Below are 27,786 nucleotides of genomic sequence, written 5' to 3'. Positions count from 1 at the left end.
CCGTCATATCATATAGAATGCTTCCTCGTGAGGCCAGCCAATATTCTCCACCTCGCAGCGGAACCGAACTAGTCTGTGCAGAAGGCCCAACGGTCCGCCACCAAGAAGGGATTGAAACAAGCGTGATTTACAGCTGCAGCCCTCCACCAAACGAACAGAACGGCTGCAGGCCGGCTCGTGACTAACTGCCGCTTCTTAGCGCCAAGCTGTATTATGGAGTATCTCGATGCATAATCTAGTTTATTGGTCTTTGCGTGCAATATTTGTCACTCCATCACTTGATGAGTGTGAATCACGCAATTGAGTGACAAGGATAGATTTGCCAGAACGGTTCCATTCGGATATTCTGGTTTCTTCTTGGCCAAGCTGCGCCGCCTACGTGCTCTCAACACTGTCTTGGCCGAGTTTGCTCTATCCAGTTGATCGTCGAAGCATCCCGGACTTCATCCGCCTCTCATGTCTCAGTCAAGAAGATAATTCTGTGCTCCATACCATGGCTACATCCGGCGTTTCCGGGTCCCGAAACTTGTTCGTTTATGGTGACACGAGAGAGAAGAGGAAAGGAGGTAACAAAACAGAGCAGGAATATTGGAGTTACCACGGTGTCATTGGTGTAACAGCCTTGTAAGTGGCCAACGGGCGGAGACAACTATCCTGTTGCGGTTCAGAAGCAAGAAAAAGGAGCCAGCATGGCGAAACAGGCTGCATGTCGCTGTAGAGCTGAAAACAGTCCTCTAATCCGGTATGGCTGGCTGTGTATATCCCTGAATGGCCCCTTGAATGTTGTTTCTTCGTAGTAATGTTGCTGGTCTGTAACAAGGATATATCTGCTGTAACATCCATCCGCATAGCTGCAGTCACCTTAAAGAATACTATCGCTGTCGTGACGCAGAAACCTCACATCTTATTCGTTTGATGGTCTACATGTTTCTGTCAAACAAGTCCCCAACAGCAAATACTCACCGAATCAATTTGCATACCTAAACAATGGCACCCACTGCTTCTTGCGCCTGTCTCAGGACCGCTGATCAGTCAATGCCGGACCTGGAGCCTGCCATGTTCCCGCAGTTCGATCTGGCTGAGGTGACACGTTCTGAGTACCTGGGATATGCCTCCCAGATAGATCACGTTGCATCTGACGATCTGAGCGACACGTGCATTGCTCTTTGGGCAACATGGGCGATCCTTCTTGGCTGCTTCACCGGGATGGACAATGTGTGCTTCGGCTTTGACAGTCAGCACAACGTTACCGAAACGTCGGGCCCTGCAGAGCGCATGAGGCAAGCTGTGCATGTTCGTTTGCCTGCCAATCAGCGTGTCGAGGATATTCTCACCGGCAGATTTTCATCGCTGGTTCTGGTACGCGACAACAAGGCCAAAACACTATTCAACACTTTTCTATCAATTCAGAGCCCCGACCATGAGCCTAGCAACGACGCCGGAGACTTTCCTTCGTGGTGCAAGATTCGCATGACGATAGATCCTGTGACGCTCTACACTGTCTTGACATGGAACCCTTCCTTCATGAGCCGAGATCAAGCAGAGAACGTCAGCAGCACCTTCGAGAAGATTTTCAGGGAAATAATCAACCGCCCTGAGACTCTCGTGTCAAAGATAAACTGGTCCAGTGAGCGAAATGAGCGACAGGTCTTGGCCTGGAACAGCAACCCTATAAGAGATGTGCACAAGTGCATCCACCAAGCCGTGTCAATGCAGGGAGCGTTGAGACCCGATGCAGAGGCCGTTTGCGCTTGGGATGGAAGTCTTTCCTACCAGCAGGTCTTGTCACTATCAGACCGTCTGGCCTGTCGTCTGAAAGCCTCAGGCATTGGACCTGAAGTGTTTGTGCCCCTCTGCTTCGACAAGTCCAAATGGGTTGTTGTTTCCATGCTGGCAGTCCTCAAAGCAGGCGGCATCTTTGTACCCCTCGACCCTGCGCAACCACTGCTTCGTCTACAATCTCTCGCGCAAAAGGTGCAAGCCAAGACTATCTTGTGTTCCCCTCAACACCAATGCATGCTAGAGAGTGTAGCGCCCGAGTTGATCCCCGTCGATGATCAACTATTTACCGAACTACCTGAGAATAGTGGCGAGGTCGACTGCGGATCGTGGCGCAACGGAGCCTATATGATATTCACAAGTGGCACAACGGGTGAGCCCAAAGGCGCCCTCATCGAGCATGGAGCCCTCATGTCGAGTGCACTCGCTCACGGTCCTGCAATGATGATGGACTCCAACACGCGATCGTTCCAATTCGCTGCGTCTACCTTTGACGTGAGCATCACCGAGATCCTGACCTGCATGATCTTGGGTGGATGTGTCTGCATACCCAGCGAAGACGATCGACTCAATGCAGTTGAGGAGGCCATCACGCAGCTCCGAGCAAACTGGGCGCTGTTAACTCCGACATTCGTCAAGTTCATCAACCCCGCCAATGTCCCGACCTTGAAGACACTCGTCACTGGTGGAGAGGCCATGACGCAGGCTGTCATCCGCTCGTGGTCGCACATCAACCTCATCAACTGCTACGGCCCTGCAGAGACGTCTGTTGTTTCGCACGTCCACCGAGGCATGGTGCAAGGGACCAATCCTCTTAATATTGGCCACCAGGTCGGCATACACTGCTGGATTGTGGATCGGGACAATCACGACCGTCTCATGCCCGTTGGTGCAGTGGGCGAGTTAGTCATTGAAGGCCATACTCTTGCACGCGAGTACTATAAGGAGCCCAAGAAGACGAGCGAAGCCTTTATTGAAGATCCCTCATGGGTAAGAGACCAATCACCGCGGACGGGCTCTAGACGAATGTACAAGACGGGTGATCTCGTCAAGTACAATCACGATGGGACTTTTCATATTGCCGGCCGCAAAGACGCGCAGATCAAATTTCACGGGCAACGCATCGAACTCGGAGAGATAGAGCATCACATCAATGCCAGCGCCAGCATCAAGCACGGCATAGTCGTCCTGCCGAGAGAAGGCTTCTGCAATGGCCGACTCTTGGCCATCGTTCAGCTCTGCGATGCTCTCAATCAGGACCTCGTGCCCAACGGCAAGCCCTACAAGCTGATCGACGGCGAGCTAGAGAGTACCATGCAGGAAAAGATCGCAGAGACCAAGGATCTGCTTAGTAAGAGGCTACCTTCGTACATGATACCGTCCATGTGGCTTGCCGTCGAGTTTATCCCTCGTCTCCAATCTGGGAAACTTGACCGGAAGCAAACAGCAAAATGGGTCGATAGCATGAGCGAGGCTCTGTATCGACAACTGAACCCTGTAGCAGTCGTTCAGCGCTCGGGAGATCTTAAGTGCGAAAACAAGATTGAGCTGGAGCTACATAAGATCTGGACGTACGTCTTGAACCTCAAAGAAGAACAGCTTGGCCTTACACAATCCTTCCTCAGTGTCGGTGGCGACTCCATTTCAGCGATGCAAGTTATGAGCGAGTGCAAGAAACGTGGCCTCGGCCTGGCAGTCTCGCATATCATCAATTGCAAGTCCATCAGCGCACTGGCACTACAGGTTAAGGATATTGAGAGGCCTGCGCTTCTGCACGAGATGGTCGAAACACCCTTTGACCTCTCGCCTATCCAGAAGCTCTACTTCTCGAGGCCCAACTACGATCAGGGTCATTACAATCAGAGCTTTCTCCTCCGGACGAGCCAACGAATCCATGAGTCAGATCTGCGCAAGGCAATGGAGACTCTTATTTCCAGGCACTCGATGCTCCGTGCGAGGTTCCAGCAGGATGTCAGTGGAGAGTGGCAACAACGCATCACCAACGACTGTACGTCCTCATACCGACTGCGTGCCTTGAAACTGGCTTCGCAAGAGGACGTCGATCACTCGCTTGTCGATAGCCAGACTTGCCTGGATCCTGTACACGGTCCACTTGTCGCTGCTGATCTTATTGATCGAGGGGCAGAAGAGCAGCTCTTGTTCGTCGTGGCGCATCATCTGGTCATTGACCTTGTTTCATGGAGGATCATCCTCCAAGAGCTCGAGGAGATATTACTCCGCCCAGAAGCTGTGCGCGATACAGATCGTCCACTCCCGTTTCAGGTCTGGTGCAAGATGCAGTCCGAGCATGCTCACGCCCAGACCCGAGACCAAGTACTGCCAATCCATGGCATTCCTGAAGGAGACGCCGAGTACTGGGGCATGACGAACGTTCCCAATATCTATGGGCAAATGGCTCGTCAAGGCTTTGAAATCGGGCCGTGCCAGACATCTCTCCTTGTATCCAAGTGCCATGACGCCCTACGCACAGAGATCCCAGATGTTCTCATGGCAGCGATGGTGTATTCCTTTGGCCAGATATTCACGGACCGTCCAATCCCAGCCGTGTTTGCAGAAGGCCACGGCAGAGAAGTCTGGGACAGCTCAATCGACTTGTCAAACGTGGTAGGATGGTTCACTACCATTTACCCCGTCTTTGCTGGATCAGATTCACAGTCCAGCCTCATCGATACAGTCAAGATGATCAAGGACGCAAGGCGCAAAGTTCCTGATAACGGTAGGCCTTACTTTGCGAGTCGCTGGCTAACAAAGGAGGGTAGAGAAGCCTTTTCTCGCCACTGGCCTTTGGAGATCACCTTCAACTACCTCGGCCAGTACCAGCAACTGGAGCGTGAGGGTGCTCTTTTCACTCCTGAGAGCAATATCGCCGGCGAGATTAGAGAGGCTAGCCAAGGTGCAGACGTCGGGCCTCTGACAGCTTGCATCTCCATATTTGAGGTGTCCGCCGTCCTAGTCAAGGGATCTCTCCGTTTCTCATTTGGGTTCAATCAGAACATGAAACACCAACCGCAGATCCGCCAGTGGATTTCCTGCTGCGAGCAGAGTCTTGGCGAAGTCATTACATCTCTGGCCTCAATGGCACCTGAGCCTACTCTAAGCGATTTCCCGCTCCTCTCCCTGACCTACGATCGTCTGAGGGTATTCACAGAGGAGAAGCTGCCCGAGGCTGGGATCACAGACGTGAACTTTATTCAAGACGCGTACCCTTGCTCTCCGATGCAGTCCGGGCTCTTGGTCAGTACCACAAGGGAGAACGCTGCTTACGCTGCCTACACGTTCCACGAGGTCAAGAGCAAGAGCGGCGAGACAGTGGATGTGGTAAAGCTTATCACAGCTTGGAAACGCATGGTTCAGTACCATACTATTCTCAGGACGATCTTCTTGGAGAGCGTGACGTTGGAGGATTCCATCTACGACCAAGTAGTGCTCAAAGAAGTTCAAGTGCCATTCACTGTGTTTGAGAGCGGTACAGACGACGAGGCACTTGCGGCGCTGAAAGTTCCTACGAACCACGGCGACAACGCATCCCGGCTGTTACACCATTTCCACGTCTGTACAGCAAAGAGCGGCAAGGTCTTTTGCAGGTTGGACATCAGTCATGTCATCATGGATGGCACTTCGCTGTCAATCCTCTTCCGCGACCTTGCCCTTGCATATCAAGGAAGTCTCAAGGCTGAGACAGGCCCGCCGTATCGCGATTACATCAAAGCCTTGCAAAGCCAGCCGGTTCAACCCGGCATCGACTATTGGAAGACTTATCTGGCTGGTATCGAGCCGTGTCTTTTCCCTGTCCTGGACGATGGGGAAATTGCGGAGGTCAAGGAGCTGAGACACTTGAGGGTCAGATTCGACGAGGTCGCTGAGTTGCAGAACCTTTGTGAGCGCCAGGGAGTCACGATTGTCAACGCCATCTATGCTGCCTGGGCAGTCACGTTGCGTTTATACACTGGCTCTGATGAGGTTTGCTTTGGCTATCTGACATCGGCTCGTGATCTGCCGATCGAAGGTATCCGTGATACCGTCGGTCCCATCATCAACATGGTCACATGCCGTGTCAACGTTGACAGTACGACTAACTTCGGAGACATCATGAGCTCAGTGCAGAGGGACTATCTCGACAGTCTAGAGTACCGTCACACTCCCCTGGCTCAGGTCCACCACGCACTTCAGCTGTCCGACGCCGTTCTGTTCAACACGGCCTTGTCGTACAGAAAGCTACCGCCAACCCCGCAGACGGACCTTGTTTTCGAGGAATGCTGCCCTACCTATGACCCCGATGAGTACAACGTGTCAGTCAACGTCGAAGCAGGGGAGAGAGACATGGCCATCGACTTGATGTACTGGTCTGATACTCTGTCGGACGGACAGGCTTCCAATGTTGCTAGCACTTTTACAAAGGCGCTCAGCAATATTCTACGTCATTGCGACCAGCCCCTTGCTCAGCTCGACCATTTAGGTTCTTGGCATAGCAACCAGATCTGCCGATGGAACCAACGGATCCCCGAAGCCATTGAATGCTGCATCCATGACCTGTTCAAGCAGCAGGTTGCCGCACGTCCCGACAGCCCCGCGATTGTCTCATGGGACATGGACTTTACCTATGCCGAGCTTGATAGCGCCTCCGACAAGCTGGCCCATCACGTCAGTTCCTTAGGCGTCGGCCTGGAAACCTTTGTGATGGTCTGCTTCGAGAAATCTGCATTTGCCATAGTTTCGATGCTGGCCATCCTCAAAGCTGGTGGTGTATGCGTCCCTCTGGACCCAGCACACCCGGATGCGGCGCTTCGACTTCGCGCCGAGGATACAGGGGCTACTATCGCCCTCGTATCTCCCTCAGTAGTGTCCAAGCTCAGCTCCATCGCCAAGACAACGGTGGGTGTGGACGCAGATCTACTTCAAACTATCTCAACGGCACTTGAACCACCTCTTCCCCAAGTCACACCTCACAACGCCTGCTTCGTTATTTACACGTCCGGTAGTACAGGGCGTCCCAAGGGTGTAGTGCTAGAGCACAGAGGAATAGCCAGCAATGCCATGCACTCAGGCCCCAAGCTAGGCTACGGCCACGACTCGAGGGTTTTGCAGTTCGCTTCGTACACATTCGATAATAGTCTTGCCGAAATTTTCAGCACCATCAGCCTGGGAGGCTGCGTATGCGTACCTTCTGATCATGAGAGGCTGAATGACTTGGCCGGAGCAATTAATAGGTATAGGGTCACATTAGCTGATATAACACCCACGGTGGCTTGCTTCCTCAAGCCGTCAGAAGTCCCGACCCTGAAGACTCTGGCTCTTGGAGGTGAAGCCGTGACTGCCAAGTGTGTTGGCATCTGGCGCGACTTTGTGTCTCTGCGGTGCTGCTACGGGCCGTCTGAATGCTCCGTCAACTCGACCTACAGTGGCGACATCGCCCAGCCAGGGAAAGCCAGCAACATTGGCCGTGCCATTGGTAGCGTCGCTTGGGTAGTCGATGCAACCGATCATAACCTCCTCATCCCAATCGGTTGCGTAGGCGAGCTCCTCATCGATGGTCCTATCGTGTCTAGAGGCTACTTGAACCTGCCAGAGAAGATGGCACAGTCTTTTGTTCCTCCACCCGCCTGTATCGAGGGAATGACTGAGAACGCTAGACTGGATCGCAAGCTCTACAAGACCGGAGACCTTGTGCGCTACAATTCTGACGGCACCCTTACTTACTTGGGGAGGAAAGATACCCAGGTCAAGCTCAACGGCCAGCGCATTGAACTTGGAGAGATTGAGCACCACATCGAGGAGAATCTTCCCAAGGGCTGGGAATCTGCCGTGGAGCTTATCACATCACAGGGCAGAAAATTGCTCGCCTGCTTTATTTGTGCTGATGCCGATATTTCCCTCCGAGAAACAAGCGATGAGAGCATGGTACTCGATATGGACCAGACTTTGAGATCTCTTGCAAAAGACCTCGAGATTGTGCTGTTCAATGCAGTTCCTGCCTATATGGTCCCATCCGCGTGGCTTCCCGTCTCCAAGATGCCCCTTACTTCGTCGGGCAAGCTGAATCGGCGCAGCCTCAGGGTCTTGGGAGAGTCGGTTCCGGCAGCGAAGATGAAGTTGTACAAGCTTGCTCTCAAGAGTGGCAGAGCGCCGTTTAGTGAAGTGGAGAGACAGCTGGCTGCTATGTGGGCTCAGCTGCTGAACATCGACGTGGCGTCTATTGGAGTCCAAGATCATTTCTTCAAGCTTGGAGGAGATTCAATCGGGGCCATGCAACTCGTGACGCTTGCTCGATGCTCCAACATCGACTTGACAGTGGCCGGGGTGTTTCAGAAGCCATCCCTACTGGATATGGCGGAGTCCGCGGTGCCATTATCGAAGGCCCCAACCACGACATACCAGCCGTTCTCGTTGTTGTCTGGCGAATATTCGGTCAATGCGTTGCGACAAATTGTTGCTGACTCTGCTCGTATCGAGGTCGGTGATGTTCAAGATATCTATCCTTGTTCCGCATTGCAAGAGGGTCTCATGGCTCTCTCGACTAAGGAGCCTGGAGCTTATGTGGCCCAACTCATCTATCGATTGCCAGCCGACATAGACACCATTAGGTTCCAGGAGGCTTGGAGCATCGTGGTGGAGGCTGAGCCAACCCTAAGAACGAGGATTGTTCATGAACATGCTGGGTTCGTGCAGGTCGTTGTTGCCGGGGAAATACCCCAATGGTCCACCTTTGCCAGCCTCTCCGATGCCGACACGATTCGACGCCAGCTTCCGCTCCATAATGGCGCGAGATTGACCAACTACGGTCTCGTTGACGATGGCTCTACAGGCAAATGCTTTGTATGGACTATCCATCATTCCATCTATGATGGCTGGTGTCTTCCTCTCATCCTCGACAAGGTCAAGCGATGCTATCATGACGATTTGAGTTCCACGCAACTCAAGAGCCCCGACTACTCCAACTTTATCAAGTACCTTACAGACCTGGACCCGACTCAAGACGCCGACTTCTGGAAGTCCTATCTTTCCAATATGTCCGCCCAGCACTTCCCACGTCTTCCCAACGCCGATTACCAGTCTTCCGCAACGAGCCTGATGGTTCACAAGGCAACATTGGGGAGCACATCGGGATCAGAGATCACTACTGCTACTAGAATCCGCACAGCCTGGGCAATGGCGGTCTCTACCTACTCTGGAACCAGCGACGTCGTCTTTTGGGAAACCATGACAGGGCGCGATGCTCCTGTGGTTGGAATCGAGGAAATGGCGGGTATCACGTTGGCGACTGTACCAACACGTGTAGTTACTGAGCCCTCAAAGACCGTTGCTGAACTCCTTGCCTCTGTGCAGGATCGCTCAGCAGCTGTGAGAAGGCATCAATTCGCTGGCATCCAGTCCATCAGGAACATCAGCGCTGATACGGCCCTTGCTTGCGGCGCTCAGAACCTCTTGGCCATCAACTATGGACCTAGAGAGTCGACGGATGCTTTTTGGTGCGAGCAGTCTAATGAGATGGCTGGTACTAATTTCTACTCGTCATACCCGCTCATGCTCTCGTGCCACTTTGCAGATGGCGAGCTAGAGACTGTCGTGCATTTTGATCAGAACGTGATACCTGAGCCTCAGATGCAGCGCATCATGGATCACTTTGCACTCATGTTGGAGTCCGTTTCATCTTCTGAGCTGTTGGATGAGAAACTTGGAGGTATACCTTTGTTGAGCTCTAATGACTACCAGATGCTGCAGGATATGAACCGTACTCCGCCTCCCCCCTTCGAGGGGCTTATCCACGACGCTATCAGGGATCAGACATTAGCCCAAGTACAAGACAAACTCGCTGTCGTGTCGTGGGACCGGAACCTCACATACGCGGACCTGGACTCTCAATCTACACGTCTTGCTGGTGTCATGATCGAAAATGGCGTTTCAGTGCATTCTATTGTTCCTTTCTGCATGGACAAGTCATCTTTGGCTGTTGTTTCCATCCTGGCCATTCTCAAATCGGGTGCTGCCTTTGTGCCTCTCGACCCAGCGCACCCTGATGCTCGCATCAAGGGCATTCTCGCCGATACTGGCGCCACAGTAGTCCTATCCTCCGACCAGCATGCTGAGCGCTTGATGAAGCTCGGATCGCAAATCATCTCCGTCTCGCAAGCTTTGGCAGACGATAGTGCCCTGGGTCAAGACGACCCAGCCAAGCACGCAGCTCCATCCTTGTCTGCCAACAGTCCAGCTTACATCATCTTCACATCCGGCACAACTGGAAAGCCCAAGGGAACCATTGTTGACCACTCAGCATTCTGCACTGGCGCGTATGCACACGGTCAAGCCATGGACATGACAGAATCGTCGCGCGTCATGCAATTTGCCTCCTATACATTTGACGCCAGTATCATGGAGATCCTCACCACGCTTATTCACGGCGGCACAGTTTGTGTGCCAAGTACCGACGAGCGTCTCCACGATCTCGCGGGTGCTGTAAACCGAATGCATGTCAACTGGGCTCTGTTAACGCCTTCGGTAGCCCAGCTGCTTCAGCCATCGCATGTCCCTGGTCTCGAAACACTGGTGCTCGGAGGTGAGGCGATGTCCTCTGTCCATATCTCTTCGTGGGCGTCGTCTGTTCGTCTTATGAACGCTTATGGACCCAGTGAGACTGCCGTGGTAGCTGCTGTGAACCCCAGTGTTACGCTGGATTCTTCTCCCTCGAATATTGGTCATGCAGTGGGTGGTATCTGCTGGGTCACTGATGCCGCCAACCATGACAGACTCATGCCTGTCGGCGCTGTGGGCGAGCTCGTGATAGAAGGCGCCATCCTCGCTGAAGGGTATCTGAATGACCCCGAGAGAACGGCAGAATCCTTCATCACCAATCCGAAGTGGTGTCAACAGTTCCCAACCGCGGCTGCAGGCATAGAACGCAAGTTTTACAAGACGGGAGACTTGGTCAAGCTTACTGAGGATGGGATTGAGTTCCATGGACGCAAGGATGATCAAGTCAAAGTCAACGGTCAAAGAATCGAGTTATCTGAGATTGAACATCATCTGAGCGCGGACCCTGCCGTCGAGTCGTGTCTGGCGGCTGTTCCAGCTTCCGGCCCATCCAAAGCCCGCCTGGTAGCCATCATATCCCCCAACTATCTTGCTGTCATCAGAGGAGAAATGACGGGAGATGAAGAGATGCAGATCGTGCACAAATATGCTCCGTCCCTCTTGGTGGGCATTCGTGAGGGTCTTGCAAGGCATCTGACATCATACATGATCCCATCTCTGTGGATTGTTGTAAACCATCTTCCCCTACTCCCCTCTGGTAAGCTTGACCGTAGGCGCGCCGTGCGATGGGTCGAGGATATGACTCTTGAACAATACCACCTCGTTCTTGACGCGCAGGAAGAGGCGTCCGCTCTGGATAGAGAACCATCGGAAGTGGAGATCAAGCTTAGGGCTGCTTGGGCCAAGGCTCTCAATCTCAAGGTCGACATGGTTCCGTTCAAGCAGTCGTTTATTCACCTCGGCGGTGATTCGATATCCGCCATGAAGCTTATGGCCATTTGCCGCTCCTCCAACATGGCTGTAACTGTCAGCCAGATCATGCGAGCCAAGTCCATCATCGACCTTGCCTCTACTGTCACGAACGTCGAGGACGTCACTTATGATGAAGAACAACTGGAGAAACCTTTTGAACTCTCACCTATTCAAAAGGTTTACTTTGAGAGTATTGGCCTGGGTTCTCACCACTTCAACCAGAGCATGACTCTGGCTACCAGCCGCAACATCACCTCACAGGAGCTGTCGAATACGTTGCACTGTATCGTCAAGATGCATAGCATGATGCGTGCTCGTTTTTCGCAGATCGATGGCAACTGGACCCAGCGGATTACCAGCGATATAGCTGGCTCCTATACCCTCCGTTCACACGGCATGGTTGACGAGAAGCGTCTCTTGGAGTTGGTCATGGAGCGTCAGACTACCCTAAACATTGTTGATGGACCGATATTTGCTGCCGACATATTTGAGATGGAGAATACTGGCAACCAGATCGTCACATTCGTGGCTCATCACCTGATTGTCGATGTCGTGTCTTGGAACATCATCGTACAGGATCTAGAAGGGCTTTTGTCAGCATCTCTCCACAGCCCAGCGAAATCATTCTCCTTCCAGACTTGGAGTTCCAAACAACACGAAGAAGCTCGGAAGGCTTCTCTGGAGCGTTCATTCCACGACATTCCAGTCCCTCTACAGGATCACCGATACTGGGGTATGGAAGGCGTACCGAATCTCCATGGCGACTCAATCACAAAGACTATGACGATACCCACTGGCACATCAAACCTGCTCTCAGGTAGCAGTCATGATGTTGTTGACGTCTTGCTAGCATCACTGTTAGCATCCTTCCGCCAAACATTTCCAGACCGGTCTTCGATACCCCCCATATTCAACGAGGGTCATGGAAGAGAGCCTCCTGATGACAGTCTGGATTTATCACGTACCGTTGGATGGTTCACCACTCTCTGTCCTGTCTTCCTCCCGGAAGCTCTTCCCGCTGAGCATGACATCCTTGATGTAGTGTGCTGGATACGCGACTTTCGGAGAAAGCTTCCCGGCAACGGTCGACCGTACTTTGCTCATAGCATGTTACCTGACTCGAAGTCCCAGATCGAATTCCCAGTGGAAATTGCCTTTAATTTCCTTGGTCATATACAGGACTTTGGAACTGTGGACTCCGTGTTCAAATCTGTCGATGGAAACATGTTGAACTCTTTGAGCTCGCTGTCTGACATTGGGGCCAACATCCCACGATTAGCCCTCATCGAGATTTCTGCCTCTTTCACTAACGAAGGGCTAACCTTTGACTTTTCCATCAACCGCCACATGCACAACCAGTCGTCTATCAGCAGATGGACTCAGAGCTGTAGGGACTATATACACCGAGCAGCCCAAAGTTTATCCCAGGTTATACGAGAGCCATCCCCGGATCTGTCTTTGCTTCCTCTGGCCTTCAAGAAGGAGTCCCAGGTTAAACAGAGTCTCGATGAGGTGGGCATCACTCTTGACAATGTTGAAGCAGTATATCCATGCTCCTCTGTTCAGCAGGGCATCCTCTTGTCCCAGATCAAGGACCCTGGATACTACTCTTACTCGATCGCATTTTCGGTTACATCCATACGACCAGGCGATGTGGTCGACGTAAAGCGGCTATCAGACGCGTGGAAGCGTGTGGTCCATCGCCATTCTACGCTTCGGACCGCCTTTATGGACAGTCTGCTACAGGAGGGCGCTATAAGTCAGGTTGTTCTAAGGAATCACGATATCAATGTTGCCATCATTGAATGTCCCGCCACAGAGGTAGACCAGAGGCTCAGTGAACATTCACCACTCGGCCTTCCTACAAACCACCCACCTCACCGTTTCACAATCTTCAACACCGCAGGGGATAAGGTGCTGTGTATTCTTGAAATGAGTCATGCCATCTCCGATGGAACCTCTATGCCTATTCTGTTCCGCGACCTTGGCTTGGCGTACGAGGGCAGCCTGGACACTACCAACCTTGCAGTTTACAGGGACTACGTCTCCTTCTTGCAGCAGAGCGGGGGCTCTCAGGACGCCAAGTACTGGAAAGAGTATTTGGACGGAGCTGAGCCTTGTTGTCTGCCTCTGCTAACTGACGGGGCTACAGGGCCCAGGACTCTTCGAACTCTTGCTCAAGGTATCTCGCATGCTGCCGAGCTTCAAGCGCTCTGCACCGAAAGAGGTATCACTCTATCCAACCTGCTACAACTGGCTTGGGCACTGGTCCTCCAAGCATACACAGGCCTTGACGATGTTTGTTTCGGTTATCTCGTCGCTGACAGAGACGTTCCCGTCAGTGGCATTGACGAGGCAATTGGCGTATTTATCACTATGCTCGTCTGCCGAGTCCGCCTCGATCCATTCGCCAGCCTCGACATTGTTCTTCAAGCCATTCAGGAGGACCTCGCCACGGCTATGAACTACAAGAATGTCTCGCTTGCCAGCTTCCAGCACGCCATGGGTATCTCCAACGAGCCTCTCTTCAACACCGCCTATTCCTTCCAGCGTAGATCAGTCTCCAAAGACATGGCAACCGGTGCCATCTCGTTCGACGTCAGAGATGCGCAGGACCCTAGCGAATACGACATGACTGTCAACGTCGAAGTGTGGGACTCAAATGTCGAGCTCCAGTTATGCTACTGGCAAGACAAAGTCTCAGACGCGCAGGCCGCCAACATTGCTTCTACATTCGACCAGGTCCTTTCCTCAATGGCGCGATGTGACACGGCAATTCCGGTAGGCCAACTGAACATTCTCAGTGACCATGGTAGACAGCAGTTGATTTCGTGGAACAATGCCGAGCCCGAGGTGTTGAACGAATGTGTGCACCACGTCTTTGAGCACAACTGTCAACGACTACCTGACCATACACCCGCTATCGACGCATGGGATGCCACCTTTACCTACCCTGAACTTGATGCAGCGGCTTCGCGATTTGCTCAGTACCTCGTCTTTCTCGGCGTCGGGCCCGAGATGTATATCCCGCTTTGTTTCGAAAAGTCAGCATGGACCGTCGTTGCCATGATGGCAGTCTTGAAGGCCGGCGGCGCCTTTGTTCCTCTGGACCCTACTCATCCGCCCGATCGTATCAGGTTCTTGGTCAGTAATGTTGACGCCAAGCTGATCATCTGCTCCACGTCCCTGAAGACCAAATTCGAGAGCCTAGACCTACCGGCTATTCCTCTTGGCAAGGAGACTATGTCGTTGCTGCCCCCCGTGTTGCCAGGTTCGCCCAGAGTCACGGTTCGGCCTGAAAATGCTGCCTACATCATCTTCACCTCAGGAACGACAGGCGTTCCCAAGGGTACGATAATCGAGCATGCATCCTTCACCACTGGAGGTACCGCTCACGCCAAGGCTATCATGATGACATCAACCTCTCGTGTGCTGCAGTTCGCGTCGCACACATTCGATGCCAGCGTCATGGAGATCCTCTCCACCTTGTTAGTAGGCGGCTGTATCTGTATCCCCAGCGACCAAGACCGCATGAACGACTTGACAGGCGCCATTACCAAGTTTAACGTGAACTGGACTCTGCTTACGCCATCTGTCGCAAGCATTCTCAAGCCGGGCAGCCTTCCTACTCTCAAGGTCCTCGTCACCGGCGGCGAAGCCATGTCAAGAGACCACATTACGAAATGGGCTGGCCACGCCACTCTGATCAACGCTTACGGCCCCAGTGAGACGTCTGTTATCGCTGCAACGAGCACGAAGGTTGATCATGACGGAAGCATCCTCAACAGTGACTCCGCTACTATCGGTAATGCTGTTGGTAGTCGCTGCTGGGTTGTCGATGGGCGAAACCACAATCGCCTTATGCCAGTCGGCAGCATCGGTGAACTACTCGTGGAAGGGCCCATTGTGTCCAGAGGCTATCTTGGCAACGAGACAAAGACAAAGGAGGCATTCATCGAACCTCCATCATGGCGTCAAGGCATGAAGCTTGAGGGAGATGGCATAGGTCGTCTGTACAAGACTGGTGATTTGGTCATGTACAACTCGGATGGATCTCTCAAGTACGTGTCGCGCAAGGACACACAGATCAAACTCAATGGACAACGTATAGAGCTTGGCGAGATCGAGTATCATGTTCAAGCCAACGTACCAAACCACATTCAAGCCGCTGTTGATATAGTTGTTCCGCAGAGCAAGACGTCAACCAAGGCACTAGCCGTCTTCTTTACCAGTGACGATGATGTCGAGGATACTTTTACCCACGATGTTGACCCACTTCTAGCAAGCATGTCGAGTGCTTCAACTGAACTTGCCCAGTCTCTCAAGTCAGCCCTCAGGAATGCTCTACCATCGTACATGGTCCCTACCATCTACATCCCACTGTCAAAGATGCCATTGACCTTGGCTGGGAAACTCGATCGCCAGAGACTCAAGGTTATTGCCAAGTCTATACCACCTCAGCTCATGGCTTCCTATAAGCTCTCTGGGACGGCTCGAACTGGGAACCTCCCTACCACGGCGATGCAGCGCAAGCTACAGAAAGCCTGGGCCACAGTGTTGAACATTCCTATCGACCAGATCAGCAAAGGCGATAGCTTCTTCAGACTCGGTGGTGATTCAGTCGACGCCATGAAGCTCGTTGCGGCGTCCAGGACGGAAGGCGTTGTCATCACCGTCATGGCCATCTTCAACAACCCTGTCTTGTCAGACATGGCCATGTCATGCAAACACTCGGACGAAACTCCTGTCTCAATCGTAGACCCGTTTTCGCTTCTTTCAGACGTTGAAGACCCTTCGTTGCTTCTGCACGAGGTTGCAGGTCGGTGCGGCGTGCAGGAGAGCCAGATCCTGGATGTCTACCCTTGTAGCTCTCTCCAAGAGGGTCTTGTTGCCTCGTCCTTGCAGCAGCCTGGTGCATATGTCGCGAGGTATGTTTTCGAGCTTCCCTTGGACATCTCCATCGATCGTTTCAAGCTGGCTTGGCAGAATACCGTTGACCGAGTCGACATTTTGAGAACGCGTATCGTGAACACCCTCTCACTTAAGTCCTACCAAGCTGTCCTTGCGCCCCACGAAATCGAGTGGGAGAATCATGACGATCTCGAGTCTGCCACTACCAAGGCTGGATCGGTACCTGAGCACAACGGAGGAGCTTTAGCCCGCTACAGTATCGTTAGCTCGCCTGGTGATGGGCCTTGCCACTTTGTATGGGTCATCCACCACGCGCTATACGATGCGTGGAGTATGCCCTCTCTACTCAAGCTAGTATCTCAGTTCTACCATGGAGACACTGCCCATGAGCCCGTGGTCGAATACGCCAACTTTATCAAGTACCTAGCCGACATTGACGCTGAGGCTTCTGACGACTTTTGGAGAGCTAGGTTCCAAGAAGCCTCCTCCGTATCTCATTTCCCTAAAGTCTCTTCTGCACCAGCCGCGCAATCATGTCATGAGTCTTTGACACATACGATCCAGTACAGCAGAAACGGACTTGGAATGGACATAACGATCCCAACAATCGTCCGCGCAGCATGGGCGCTTGTCCTGGGGTCTCAAACTGGAGCTGACGATGTCGTCTTCGGCGAGACCCTGTCTGGACGTGACATTGCCCTCGATCATGTACAAGACATTCTTGGACCTACATTAACCACGGTGCCTTCAAGAGTTCAGATCGATCGCAACAGTACCATTGGCGACTTATTGAAGAGTCTTCATGCACGAGCCACGCAGGTAATCCCCCATCAGCATGCGGGCCTCCAGCGCATCAGACGTTTAGACGATGCCATAGCAGTCGCTTGTGACTTCCAGAACTTGCTGGTCATACAGTCATCCGACCAAGGAACGGGCCAGAATGACCTGTTGAACCCGATCCAAGACGAGGTGGGTCAGCAAAGTTTCTTCACATATCCCCTTGTTGTCGAATGCTCCATCGAGGCGCACGAGCTCGTCTTGACTATTCACCACGACAACAAGGTCGTTTCGAGTTGGCAGACGCAGCGCATCGCCCAGCAGTTCGAGACGCTGGTAGAACAACTCACGGATCTATCGCTTCGGCAACCTACTCGTAAGGTATCGGAACTTCGGCTCTATGGCCAAGAGGACGTGGAGATGATCAGAGGATGGAACAGCCGAGTTCTTGAGACTTCAGAAGAGAGCATTCCCGACTTGTTCTGGCAGTCAGTAGCAACAAATGGTAACGACACCGCCATTCACGCCTGGGACGGTCAACTCAGCTACGATGATCTTGCTCAACACGCCTCGCACCTCGCCAGGATACTCATGCAAAAGGGTGTACGCGCTAATGAACTGGTTCCATGCTGTATGGATAAATCTCTCTGGACGACAGTCTCGATGCTCGCTGTGATACTCACCGGCGGCGCCATCGTTCCCTTGGACCCTGCGCATCCTTCTGCGCGCCATGCCGAGATCACCCGCGACTGCAAGGCCCGTGTTGCGTTGTGCGCTCCGCAATATTCAGAGCGCTTTCAGGGCCTTGTCGAGTCTGTTGTCTTGATCGAGGCTGAGCTTTTCACTATGCAGCTACCTTGTCAACATGTTTCTGTGCATGATCTGCCAGCCGTCGCACCTCGAGATGCCGCGTTTGTCATCTATACCTCCGGCAGTACCGGAAAGCCGAAAGGAGTGGTCATTGAACATGGTTCGTTTGTAACAAGCTCGAGGGCTTTCATGAAACGCATGAACATGAATCCAGCTTCGGGAGTACTCCATTTTGCGTCCTATGCATTCGACATCGCAATCGGAGAGACGTTCGCTCCACTCACCATTGGTGCCTGTGTCTGCGTTCCCAGCGAGGATATGAGAATTACCGATCTTGCCGGTTCCATGAACACCCTCGGGGTCACCTGGGCATTCCTAACCCCCTCACTCGCAAATCTACAGGACCCCTCCAAGTTCAAGACATTGCAGACACTGATCTGTGGAGGCGAGAATCTGACCACCGAAACGATCAGTGCCTGGGGAGACAAGGTAGAGCTGATGAATGGCTACGGGCCAGCTGAGTGTACCATGTTTGCGGTTGCAAACAGTTCTGTTTCTACCAAGGACCCCGCGAATATCGGCCACGCCATGGACGGGAACCACACTTGGGTCGTCGATCCGAGAGATCACAACTGCCTTGTCCCTGTGGGATGTGTAGGAGAGCTTCTCATCAGCGGGCCCATTGTGGCCCGCGGGTATTTGAACGACAGGGATCGGACGGCTGCATCGTTCATCAAGGACCCAGCATGGATGTACCTTTTCACGAGCGAGCCCGTGCGTCTGTACAAGACTGGCGACTTGGTCAGGTATTGTCCTGATGGGTCTCTCGACTATCTAGGGCGCAAGGATCACCAGGTCAAGCTTCACGGCCAGCGCATGGAGCTCGGTGAGATTGAGGCTTGCCTTGAATCTGACCCGCGCATCCGCCAGGTCTTGGTCAATCTACCACAATCTGGCATCTTCAAGGGCCGACTGGTAGCCATTACTTCTCTCCAAGATCCTTTGCCCGCCGAGTCATCCCTTGCTACGTCTGGTTTTGTCCCTATTCACGATTCCGCCATGGATGCTGCCCGAACACAGATCTGCGCGCTCCAACACGATCTCGCCGAGACGCTTCCACCATATATGGTTCCGTCGGTTTGGTTGGCGGTCCGAGCCATTCCCCTCTTACTATCTGGCAAGCTCGACAGAGCGAGTGCGAGCAGTTGGCTTGCTGATGCAGATGTGGACTTTTGCAAGATCACCGTCGACTTGGATCACGGCCAAGATGCTGTGGACGCGGTAATGACACCAGCTAGCCAGCAGCTCAGGCGTATCTGGGCGTCGGTCCTCAACATTTCAGAGACGGAAACGCCTCTGAACCGTTCTCTTATTTCTCTCGGCGGCGACTCCATCATGGCAATCCAAATACTTACGCGCTGCCACGACCAATCAATTGCATTGACTATGCAGGACATCTTGAGCGCCAAGGGAATTTCGGAGTTAGCCACTGTCGTCGCCGCCAAAGAACACCAAGTGCTTGACTTCTACGAGGAAGATGACGATCAAGCATTCGAGCTGTCCCCAATTCAACGCCTCTTCTTCAACAACAGCATCGACAGGGACGGTGGAGATCGCCTCAACCAGAGCCAACTCTTGTCCATCAGCAGGCCTGTCGACATATCTAGCCTCCAAAACGCTCTTGATGCTATTGTTGAGAGACATCCGATGCTTCGCGCGCGGTTCAACAAGTCCCCTGATGCGAAGTGGACACAGCACATCGCCTCACATATTCAAGGTTCCTATGGTTTCAAGAATCACGGGGTTGCTTCGGAACCTGACATGATTCTAATCGTAGCCGCCAGCCAGAGCAGTATTGATGTTTATGGGCCCGTCTTTGCAGTCGACCTATTCACACTGTCTGATGGCTCTCAAGTATTGTCACTTGTAGCGCATCATTTGGTCGTCGACATCATTTCTTGGATTAATATCATCCACGACCTCGAGGCACTACTGACCTCTACCTATTCGCCATCTTCCAAGCCCCTCTCGTTCCGCAGATGGAATGCTTTACAGATCAAACATGTCAATTCCCTCGACAATGGTGCAACACTTCTGCCATTTGCTATACAACCAGCCGACTTGGATTTCTGGGGCATATCAGAGACTGCCAACGTCTACGGAGACATGAAACAAAAGTCTTTCGTCATCACAGAGACTGATGTCGTCTCCTCCATACTGGGTGACTCGCACAGAGCCTTCAAGACTGAACCCCTAGATCTATTCATCACGGCAATTCTCAAATCCTTTGCACAGAGCTTCGTCGAGCGGGAGCTGCCAACACTGTTCAACGAAGGGCATGGCCGCGAACCTTGGGATCAAACGATTGACCCTTCACAGACTGTCGGATGGTTCACCTCGCTCTGCCCTGTACACGTATCACGACAGAGTCTCGATCACGGCGATGACATCGACCATGTTCGGAGGGTGAAAGATGTGCGCCGCAGCGTTCCTAGCAATGGCCGCCCGTACTTTGCCCATCGCTACCTCACCGAGTCAGGCAATGACGAACCAATGGAGATTTTGCTCAATTATCTCGGTCGCACTCAACAATCAGGCCACGGCAATTCTCTCTTTAGCACGCTTGACTTTCCATTCACGGAGCAAGACACTCTCGCTATTTCCGACGTCGCGCCTGAGACCTGCCGTCTGGCTCTCTTTGAGATTTCTATATCTGTACTTGATGAGGGCATTGCCTTCACCTTGATGTATAATCAACACATGCTTCGCCAAGACGGTATCGAGAAATGGGTGTCCAACTGTAAGGAGATCCTCATCAATACTACGAGAAAGCTTGCCGAGACCCCTTCTGCCCCCACACTCAGCGACTTTCCTCTCTTGCCCATCAGCTACGCGGATCTGCACGAGATCATCACTACACATCTTCCCAATGCTCATGTTTCATTTGACATGGTCGAGGATATATACCCATGCTCCCCTATGCAGACGGGCATATTGCTCAGCCAACTCCTAGATCCATCGCAGTATCTATTCCACGTTGTCCTTGAAGTTACTCTCCCCAACCGCTCATTGATCGATACTGCAAAGCTCCTCCAGGCTTGTCACAAAGTCATTGAGCGTCATCCAGCATTGAGAACCATCTTTATTGATAGCCTGCGTCAAGGCGGCTCATTCGATCAGGTCGTGCTGCGGCCGTTCGAGTCTCGCATCAGCACGATCAAGTGTCGGGAGATCGACGTCATGGCCGAGCTAAATTGCAGGTCCCTCGGCGAGACTAATAAGAGACACGATGGCCCTATGCTCCCCTATCAGATCACCATCTGCGAAACACCACAAGGAAAGGTTTTCATGAAGCTTGAACTGAACCACGCAGTTACCGACGGTGCTTCGACATCGGTCCTCCTCCAGGATATCTCCAACGCATACACCAACAGCTTGCCTCCAACTCGAGCCCCTTCATACAAGGAGTACATCAAATACATCTCCAACCAATCCACAGCATCCAGTCTTGACTTTTGGAAAGGCTACCTCTCGGGATCACAACACACCGCGTTCCCTACAATCAACCCCGACCTAACGGCTCACCGCCGCCTAAAGTCTGTTACTGTCCATTTCGATCGTTTCCCAGAGCTACAATCGCTTGGTTCCAAACTCGGGGTGACATTCTCCAACATAGTCATGGTGGCATGGGCTTTGCTGCTCGGAGCCTACACAGACCGCCATGATGTGTGCTTTGGCTATCTAGCGTCTGGACGTGATGCCCGTATCGATGGCGTTGAAGGCATTGTCGGTCCTCTCATCAACATGCTCGTATTCCGCTTCCAGTTTACGCCCGAGACGCTTCTCAAGACACTCTTCCGCAGTGCTCGGCATGACTACATGGCCAGTCTACCTCACCAGCATTTCTCTCTATCTCGTGTTAGTCATGCCTTGGGCCAAGCCAAACGGGGCTTCTTCAACACAGCGGTGTCCATCCAAAACGCCGGTGTATCAAGTGTCTCCGAGCCCAACTCGCTAACCTACGAAGCTGTTGAAGCCTATGACCCAAGCGAGTACGCCGTCACGCTCAACGCCAATGCTACACGAGGTGACGAAGGCATTGTCTTCCGTTACTGGACCAATATAGTTTCAAGCTCACAGGCCCAGGATCTCGCTGTGAACATGTCCGAGCTACTAAACGATTTTATCGATCACAGCGAGAGCGCTCTGGCCCACCTTCGACTATTACAGAGCTCACCGGTGGCTCGCAGCACATATACGCATTCACCCGAGGTTGACGGCTCAACGTCCGAACATGACGATGCAAACAACCAACCCAAAACACACAGCTCGGGGATCAGTGCATCTTCGACTTTGATTGACGTTGGCGACGCAGCCTCCATGTCGTCCAACATGTGTAACTCATTCTCCCGCGACAGGAAGCATCTCCACAACAAACTATCCGCATTATGGAGAGACAGTCTCGAGTATGAGGGTTGTGCAATTTCACCTACTGATAATTTCTTCGAATCCGGCGGTGACTCGATTATCGCCATGTCGATGGTCGGCAATGCCAGAGAGCTGGACTTGCCGCTCACTGTGGCCGATATCTTCAAGAATCCGGAATTCGGTTCCTTGTTGGATTGCCTCAACGATAAGTCATACAAGGATAGTGACAGGGCTTCTAGCTATGACCACGTGGATATCTCGACCTCTAAGAAGGAAAATTGTAACACCAGTGAACAGCTTTACAAGCCCCTCTGCATGCTTGACACAGATGATGTTGAGCAATTCGTTCGAAGTCACATCTGCCCTGTTGTCGGCGTGTCACGAGCCAGCATTATCGACGTCCTGCCAACTACCGACTTTCAAGACCAGGCCATTCACGGAAGCCTTCTCAAGTCACGATGGCAGCTCAACTACTTCCATCTGGATTCTTCAGGCGCGCTTGACATAGCTCTCCTTCGAGAAAGCATCACCAATGTTGTTGCAGCCTACGACATCTTGCGCACCGTCTTTGTCTATCATCAAGGCCGTTACTTGCAGGTCATCCTCCGACAGGTCCAGCCCACTCTCATTGTTGAAGACGTTGAGAGCATAGATCAATTTACTTCAGAGCTTAGGTCAGCCTATCAGCACGAGGTTCCGCATCCTCATGAACCCTCCCTCCGCTTCATAGTAGCGCGACTCAAGTCATCGGAACGACATCGGATCTTCATCAGGATATCTCACGCACAGTATGACGGTGTATGCTTCTCAACTATCCTACAGAGTCTGAAAGGTTCATGTGAGGGTGAGCCTATTCATCCCATACCCTCATACGCAAGCTACATCCAGAGGGTGTTGGGGACGAACAAGCAAGGATGCTACGCGTACTGGAGGGCCCTTCTGAAGGATTCCGCTCCCACCAACGTCATCCAACGACGGCATATATCTTTACAAACAAGCCCTATCCAGGTCTTGAGAAAGGTCGTTTCTACACTGTCGCTTGCGTCAGTCAACATCACAACCTCTACTGTCATCAAGGCTGCCTGGGCCTCAGCATTGGCGAGAGTCACAGGGAAGACGGACGTCGTTTTCGGCAACATTATCAGTGGACGCAATAGCAGCAATGTGCCCGGCATCGAAAGCCTTGTCGGCCCCTGCCTGAACGTTGTTCCCGTACGTGTTCGCCACAAACCCTCATGGACCGTTCTAGATCTCCTTCAATACATCCAAAACCAGCAGGTGGACAATATGCCGTATGAGACACTAGGCTTCAGGGAGATCATCAACAAGTGCACTGACTGGGATGATGATGGAGTCAACGGTTTCTCTACTGTTGTTCAACATCAGAGTATGCCGCGGACAGAGAGTTTCACAATGGGGGGGAACACGTACCAAGTTGGTGTGATGGCTTCGCAGGAAGACTGTGCTGACTTAAGTGTTGTGACGACGCCTCAAGATGTCAACAGCACTGAAGTTTGTTTGGTTTATAATGGGGATGGAACTATAAGCAAGGACTTCGCAGAGCAGATGTTTGACTTTCTTTGCGATAGGATTTCGGTCTTCTCAAAGGATCCTTATGCTCTATTGTAGTATTCTGGTGTATCATGTATAAGGTTTCCTTTTTCTTTGTTGTTAGTTATTCTCAGCCTCTCTTTTATGTACATAACATGCAGTGCAATCGGCTATTGTGGAGCCTTTCTCTGTCTCTTACAGCCGTGACTGTTCCATTGATGCTCTGGATCAATTAACTGGTTGCATAGAACTATTTACTGTAGATTTGATTTTCCAGGCTCCCCAGCCCAAGCTCGCCGCAGTAGTTCAAAAACCCATTTGAACTCCAAAGGTCGCGGATTGGGGTATTGGTTACTTGTGGCTATCTGAGCTGCTCTCTCAATGTCACTTTCTTTCATTCCCAACTCCTTTAATCCGTGGGGTACTGGCAGCTTTCCCAGTAGTAAGTCTAATCCTTTCAGCGCATCCCCGTCGCTTCCAGGGAGAACAGCGGCTAGTTTGGCCATCTGTTCAGGGATACAGGGTGCATTGTAAGACAAGGAATGGGGAAGCATAACAGTGTGCGTTTCAGCATGAGGAAGTCCACACGATCCACCGAGCACATGGCAGATTTTATGATGGAGTCCCATTGATGAGTTGCCTAGGACTGTGCCACAAAGCCATGCACCATATAGAGCCTGATCTCGAGGAGCCTTAGAGTTGGGGTTTTCGACAATTTGAGGCAGAGCTTCAGCCAATGATTTTATGCCTTCAAGGGCAAGTATAGAATTGATTGGGTTGGCATTTGGGGCGTAGAGTGCCTCAATTGCGTGGGCGATTGCGTTGATTCCGGATGTACTGCAGATTATAGGTGGTAAGGTTAAGGTGAAGTCCACATCGTAGATGACTACAGCAGGCAGGATCTTAGGGTCAGATCGAGTAGTTTTGAGGCCGTCTTGCGTTTCGCCGAGAATGGGAGTCATTTCCGAGCCCGAATAAGTCGTTGGAATGCAGATGTGAGGTACACCTGAACGGATAGAGATGGCCTTTCCGAGTCCAATTACCGATCCTCCGCCGATAGAAACAACGCAGTCTGCTGATACAGAGCCCAGAAAGACAGTTCCTTGCTCTGTTACCGATGTTGGGGTGTGTGCTGTCGCGTAGGGAAAGATACCAGCAACATCTATAGAAGCATCTTTGATGATAGCAGACAGTTGATCTGCGAGGTGGCTCTTCCCAGGCGTACAAAGGAGGAGTGGTCGGGAAACCTGAAGGCGCTTGATCTCGGCTGGGAGTTTTCTGATACTGCCGGAAGCAAAGACAACCCGGTTTGTCTGGACATTGTACTCAAAGTCTTTCATGTTGGGTATGCAGAAATTGTTGCAGTGATGAACCTAGCCAACTACTGAGAGGCTGTTCGTTTAACAGACTTTCACGCCGAAATAGATTATTAAAATATCTCACTCAGTTGTTTTGTTTTGTATTGGACCGGAAGATCCGGATGACCCGGAAAACTTGAGATGTTGAGACCGGAAGGCGGAAGATTCGAATTTGAGTTTAATGTTTTCCGAGAAACCGGATGTTCTTCCGGAGGCTAGAGTACTTGCAGACGCGGGGCCCCGTGCTCCAGGGGGATCGTAGACTCTAGATCGGATCTCGCATCACATCCTATTTCCCCGCATCCGGGGATCAGATCCGGTCACAATACTGCCGGAGGTCCTAATAGCAGGCTGGAGAGTCCAAACATAAAGCATGGACTTCCCCTCTGTTGCAGATCTTCTTAAAGCAGACCTTCACTTCTGGGCAGCCCATTTATTGGAGTCCGTATAGTTTCCCTTTTGTTGCATCTGAGCTCAGTGACAAGCTACTTACAAATCAATCACTATAGATCTTAGCTCACACCAGCATGGACTATCTTAAACCAGAGCAGTCAATGGATGAACAAGTCTGCGAGGCTGCATTGCCTTCAGATCTCAAAGATTCAGAAGGCTATATAGCCAAGGTCGACACTGAACACCATGGCAATCTCAAGACCGCCAAGGATGGCCATACTGTTCTGATTCCACAACCTTCTGACGATGCGCGTGATCCTCTCAACTGGAGTCCTGTCAAGAAACATGTGATTCTTTTCATCATCAGTTTCGCAGCCTTTCTTCCTGATTATGGTAGTGCGACCGGCGCTGTTACTCTCATCCCGCAGGCAGAGTAAGTAAAGACTCTTTTACAGACGTAATTAACCTATTCATTATTTTTCTCTAGGCAATGGAACATGAGTCCAGACACAGTTAACCACTCACAAGTTGGTAATGTTTTCATGCTTGGTGCAGGCGGTATCTTTGTTGTAGCCCTCTCCGCATGGGCAGGCCGTCTGCCCGTTTTATTCTATTTTCTTGTCCTCGCCACAGCCACAGCTGCCTGGTGTGCCGCTGCTACGACCTTTGAGTCTTTCATGGCTGCTCGTATCCTGAATGGCTTCTTTAGTACTGTATCCCAAGGCGGAGGATTGATGTTCATCTTTGACATGTTCTTTTTCCACGAACGTGCTCGCAAGATTAACATTTGGGCTGCTTTTATTATCCTCTCTCCATATATGGGACCACTGTTGACTGCCTTCATCATCACGACACTCCCGTGGCCCGTTGCATTCTGGGTCTACTTTGCTGAGGTGCGACTGACTACAGTCTTTATAACCTGAAGTTTAAAGCTGACCGAAGCATAACAGACTTCACTCGCGCTCATCCTTACAATCCTGTTTGTAGAAGAGACCTACTATGACCGTCGCATCACTGCAGCGAATCAACCACCCAGAGGATCACGTGTCGCCAACCTGTTGGGCTTTGCCCAGTATCAATCCCGCCACCTCCGCAACAGCTTCGGTCAGGCTTGCATGCGACCCTTTCGTGTCATCATTAAGCCTACTGTCTTCCTGTCTTGCCTTTACTACCTACTGACCTTTGCGTGGGTTGTTGGCATCAACACAACCTTGTCAATCTTCCTCACACCATTATACAACTTTGGTCCTAAGCAGATCGGCTTTTTCTATTTCACACCGGTTGTTGGCGCTATTTTGGGTGAGGTAGTTGGCCACTGGCTGCATGATGGAATTGCACGCCAATTCATCAAGACGCACAACGGTCACTTTGAGCCAGAAATCAGACTGCGTGCAATTTGGCTGAGTACACCGTTCATGCTTGCTGGTTTAGTCGGACTGGGTTTCGCTCTTGAAGACGGGTATCATTTCATGATTACAGCCCTGTTCTGGGGCCTATATGTCTTTGGTATAATGGTAACCACAGTTGCTCTGAATGCGTATAACCTCGACAGTTATCCAGAAGCATCAGGGGAGGTCTCTGCATGGATTAATTTTGCTCGAAGTAAGTTAACGTATTCCTATTCATACAACATTTTACCGACTACTGCTGACACCCTGTAGCTGCTGGAGGGTTTATTATCAGCTATTTTCAAGTCAAGTGGGCTCATTCTGTAGGCGCTAAAGTCAGCTTTGGTACCCAGGCTGGTATTTGTGCTTTTGCATTTCTTATTATTATTTTATTACAAGTATTTGGAAAGACATTGAGGATCAAGACTGGAAAGTTGCATTTTCCTACGGCTTAGGAGGTTTTTGGCCTTAAGAATTTCAATTCCACCAGACTCAAGATTATCACAAGCTTGTACCTTGCTTCCCAAAGGCTCTATACCAGGTCTTTTCGAAACTTGAAGGGCCATTACGGCAAGTTTTACATTGGAATTGTAGTTCTATAATGTAAATCTCTGTCCCTTGCCTTTTGGAGTTCCAACCGAATATCGTCTAGTAGAGGAAGCTGAGTTAATTTGCCGAGGAAAATCAGGGCGAAAGACTGACCTGCTGCGCACCATCGCCCACTTGCCCGTGCACGTAATACTTCAAGAATGGTTCGAAGTACATCCCCAGTCTGACGCTCATACTGCGATTCCAACAGCAAGACTGTCGATCCTGCATTTTTCAGGAGCAACAACGCCGTAAGAGGCATTTGTTTTACGTCGAGAATATTC

The 27,786-nt window shown here is 51.7% G+C and overlaps 3 protein-coding genes across 3 annotated transcripts; 2 read left to right on the top strand and 1 right to left on the bottom strand.

The window, feature by feature from the left end:
- Nucleotides 1-987: 987 nt before the first annotated feature.
- FOBCDRAFT_297701 (uncharacterized protein) lies at nt 988-23,919 on the top strand (the record flags this gene model as incomplete). The annotated part of the gene is made up of 3 exons (XM_054706646.2): nt 988-10,246; nt 10,298-17,956; nt 18,011-23,919. 3 exons carry the CDS (start codon nt 988-990, stop codon nt 23,851-23,853), a joined length of 22,761 nt encoding a protein of 7,586 aa, XP_054562621.1. The 3' UTR covers nt 23,854-23,919.
- A 110-nt stretch (nt 23,920-24,029) lies between these two features.
- Nucleotides 24,030-25,115, bottom strand: FOBCDRAFT_278623 (alcohol dehydrogenase ADH4; the record flags this gene model as incomplete). The annotated part of the gene is made up of 1 exon (XM_031187593.2): nt 24,030-25,115. The coding sequence occupies one exon, from the start codon at nt 25,113-25,115 to the stop codon at nt 24,030-24,032; it is 1,086 nt and encodes a 361-aa protein (XP_031034858.2).
- Nucleotides 25,116-25,687: 572 nt separating this feature from the next.
- On the top strand, nt 25,688-27,369 carry FOBCDRAFT_143082 (major facilitator superfamily domain-containing protein; the record flags this gene model as incomplete). The annotated part of the gene is made up of 4 exons (XM_059608154.1): nt 25,688-25,959; nt 26,014-26,419; nt 26,477-27,128; nt 27,188-27,369. The coding sequence occupies 4 exons, from the start codon at nt 25,688-25,690 to the stop codon at nt 27,367-27,369; spliced, it is 1,512 nt and encodes a 503-aa protein (XP_059467791.1).
- Between the last annotated feature and the right edge of the window lie 417 nt (nt 27,370-27,786).

Source organism: Fusarium oxysporum, chromosome VIII, assembly GCF_013085055.1.
Source record: "Fusarium oxysporum Fo47 chromosome VIII, complete sequence".
NCBI lineage: Eukaryota > Fungi > Ascomycota > Sordariomycetes > Hypocreales > Nectriaceae > Fusarium > Fusarium oxysporum.
Note: the sequence above shows the minus strand (reverse complement) of the source record. Positions and strands in the feature narration are given on the sequence as shown.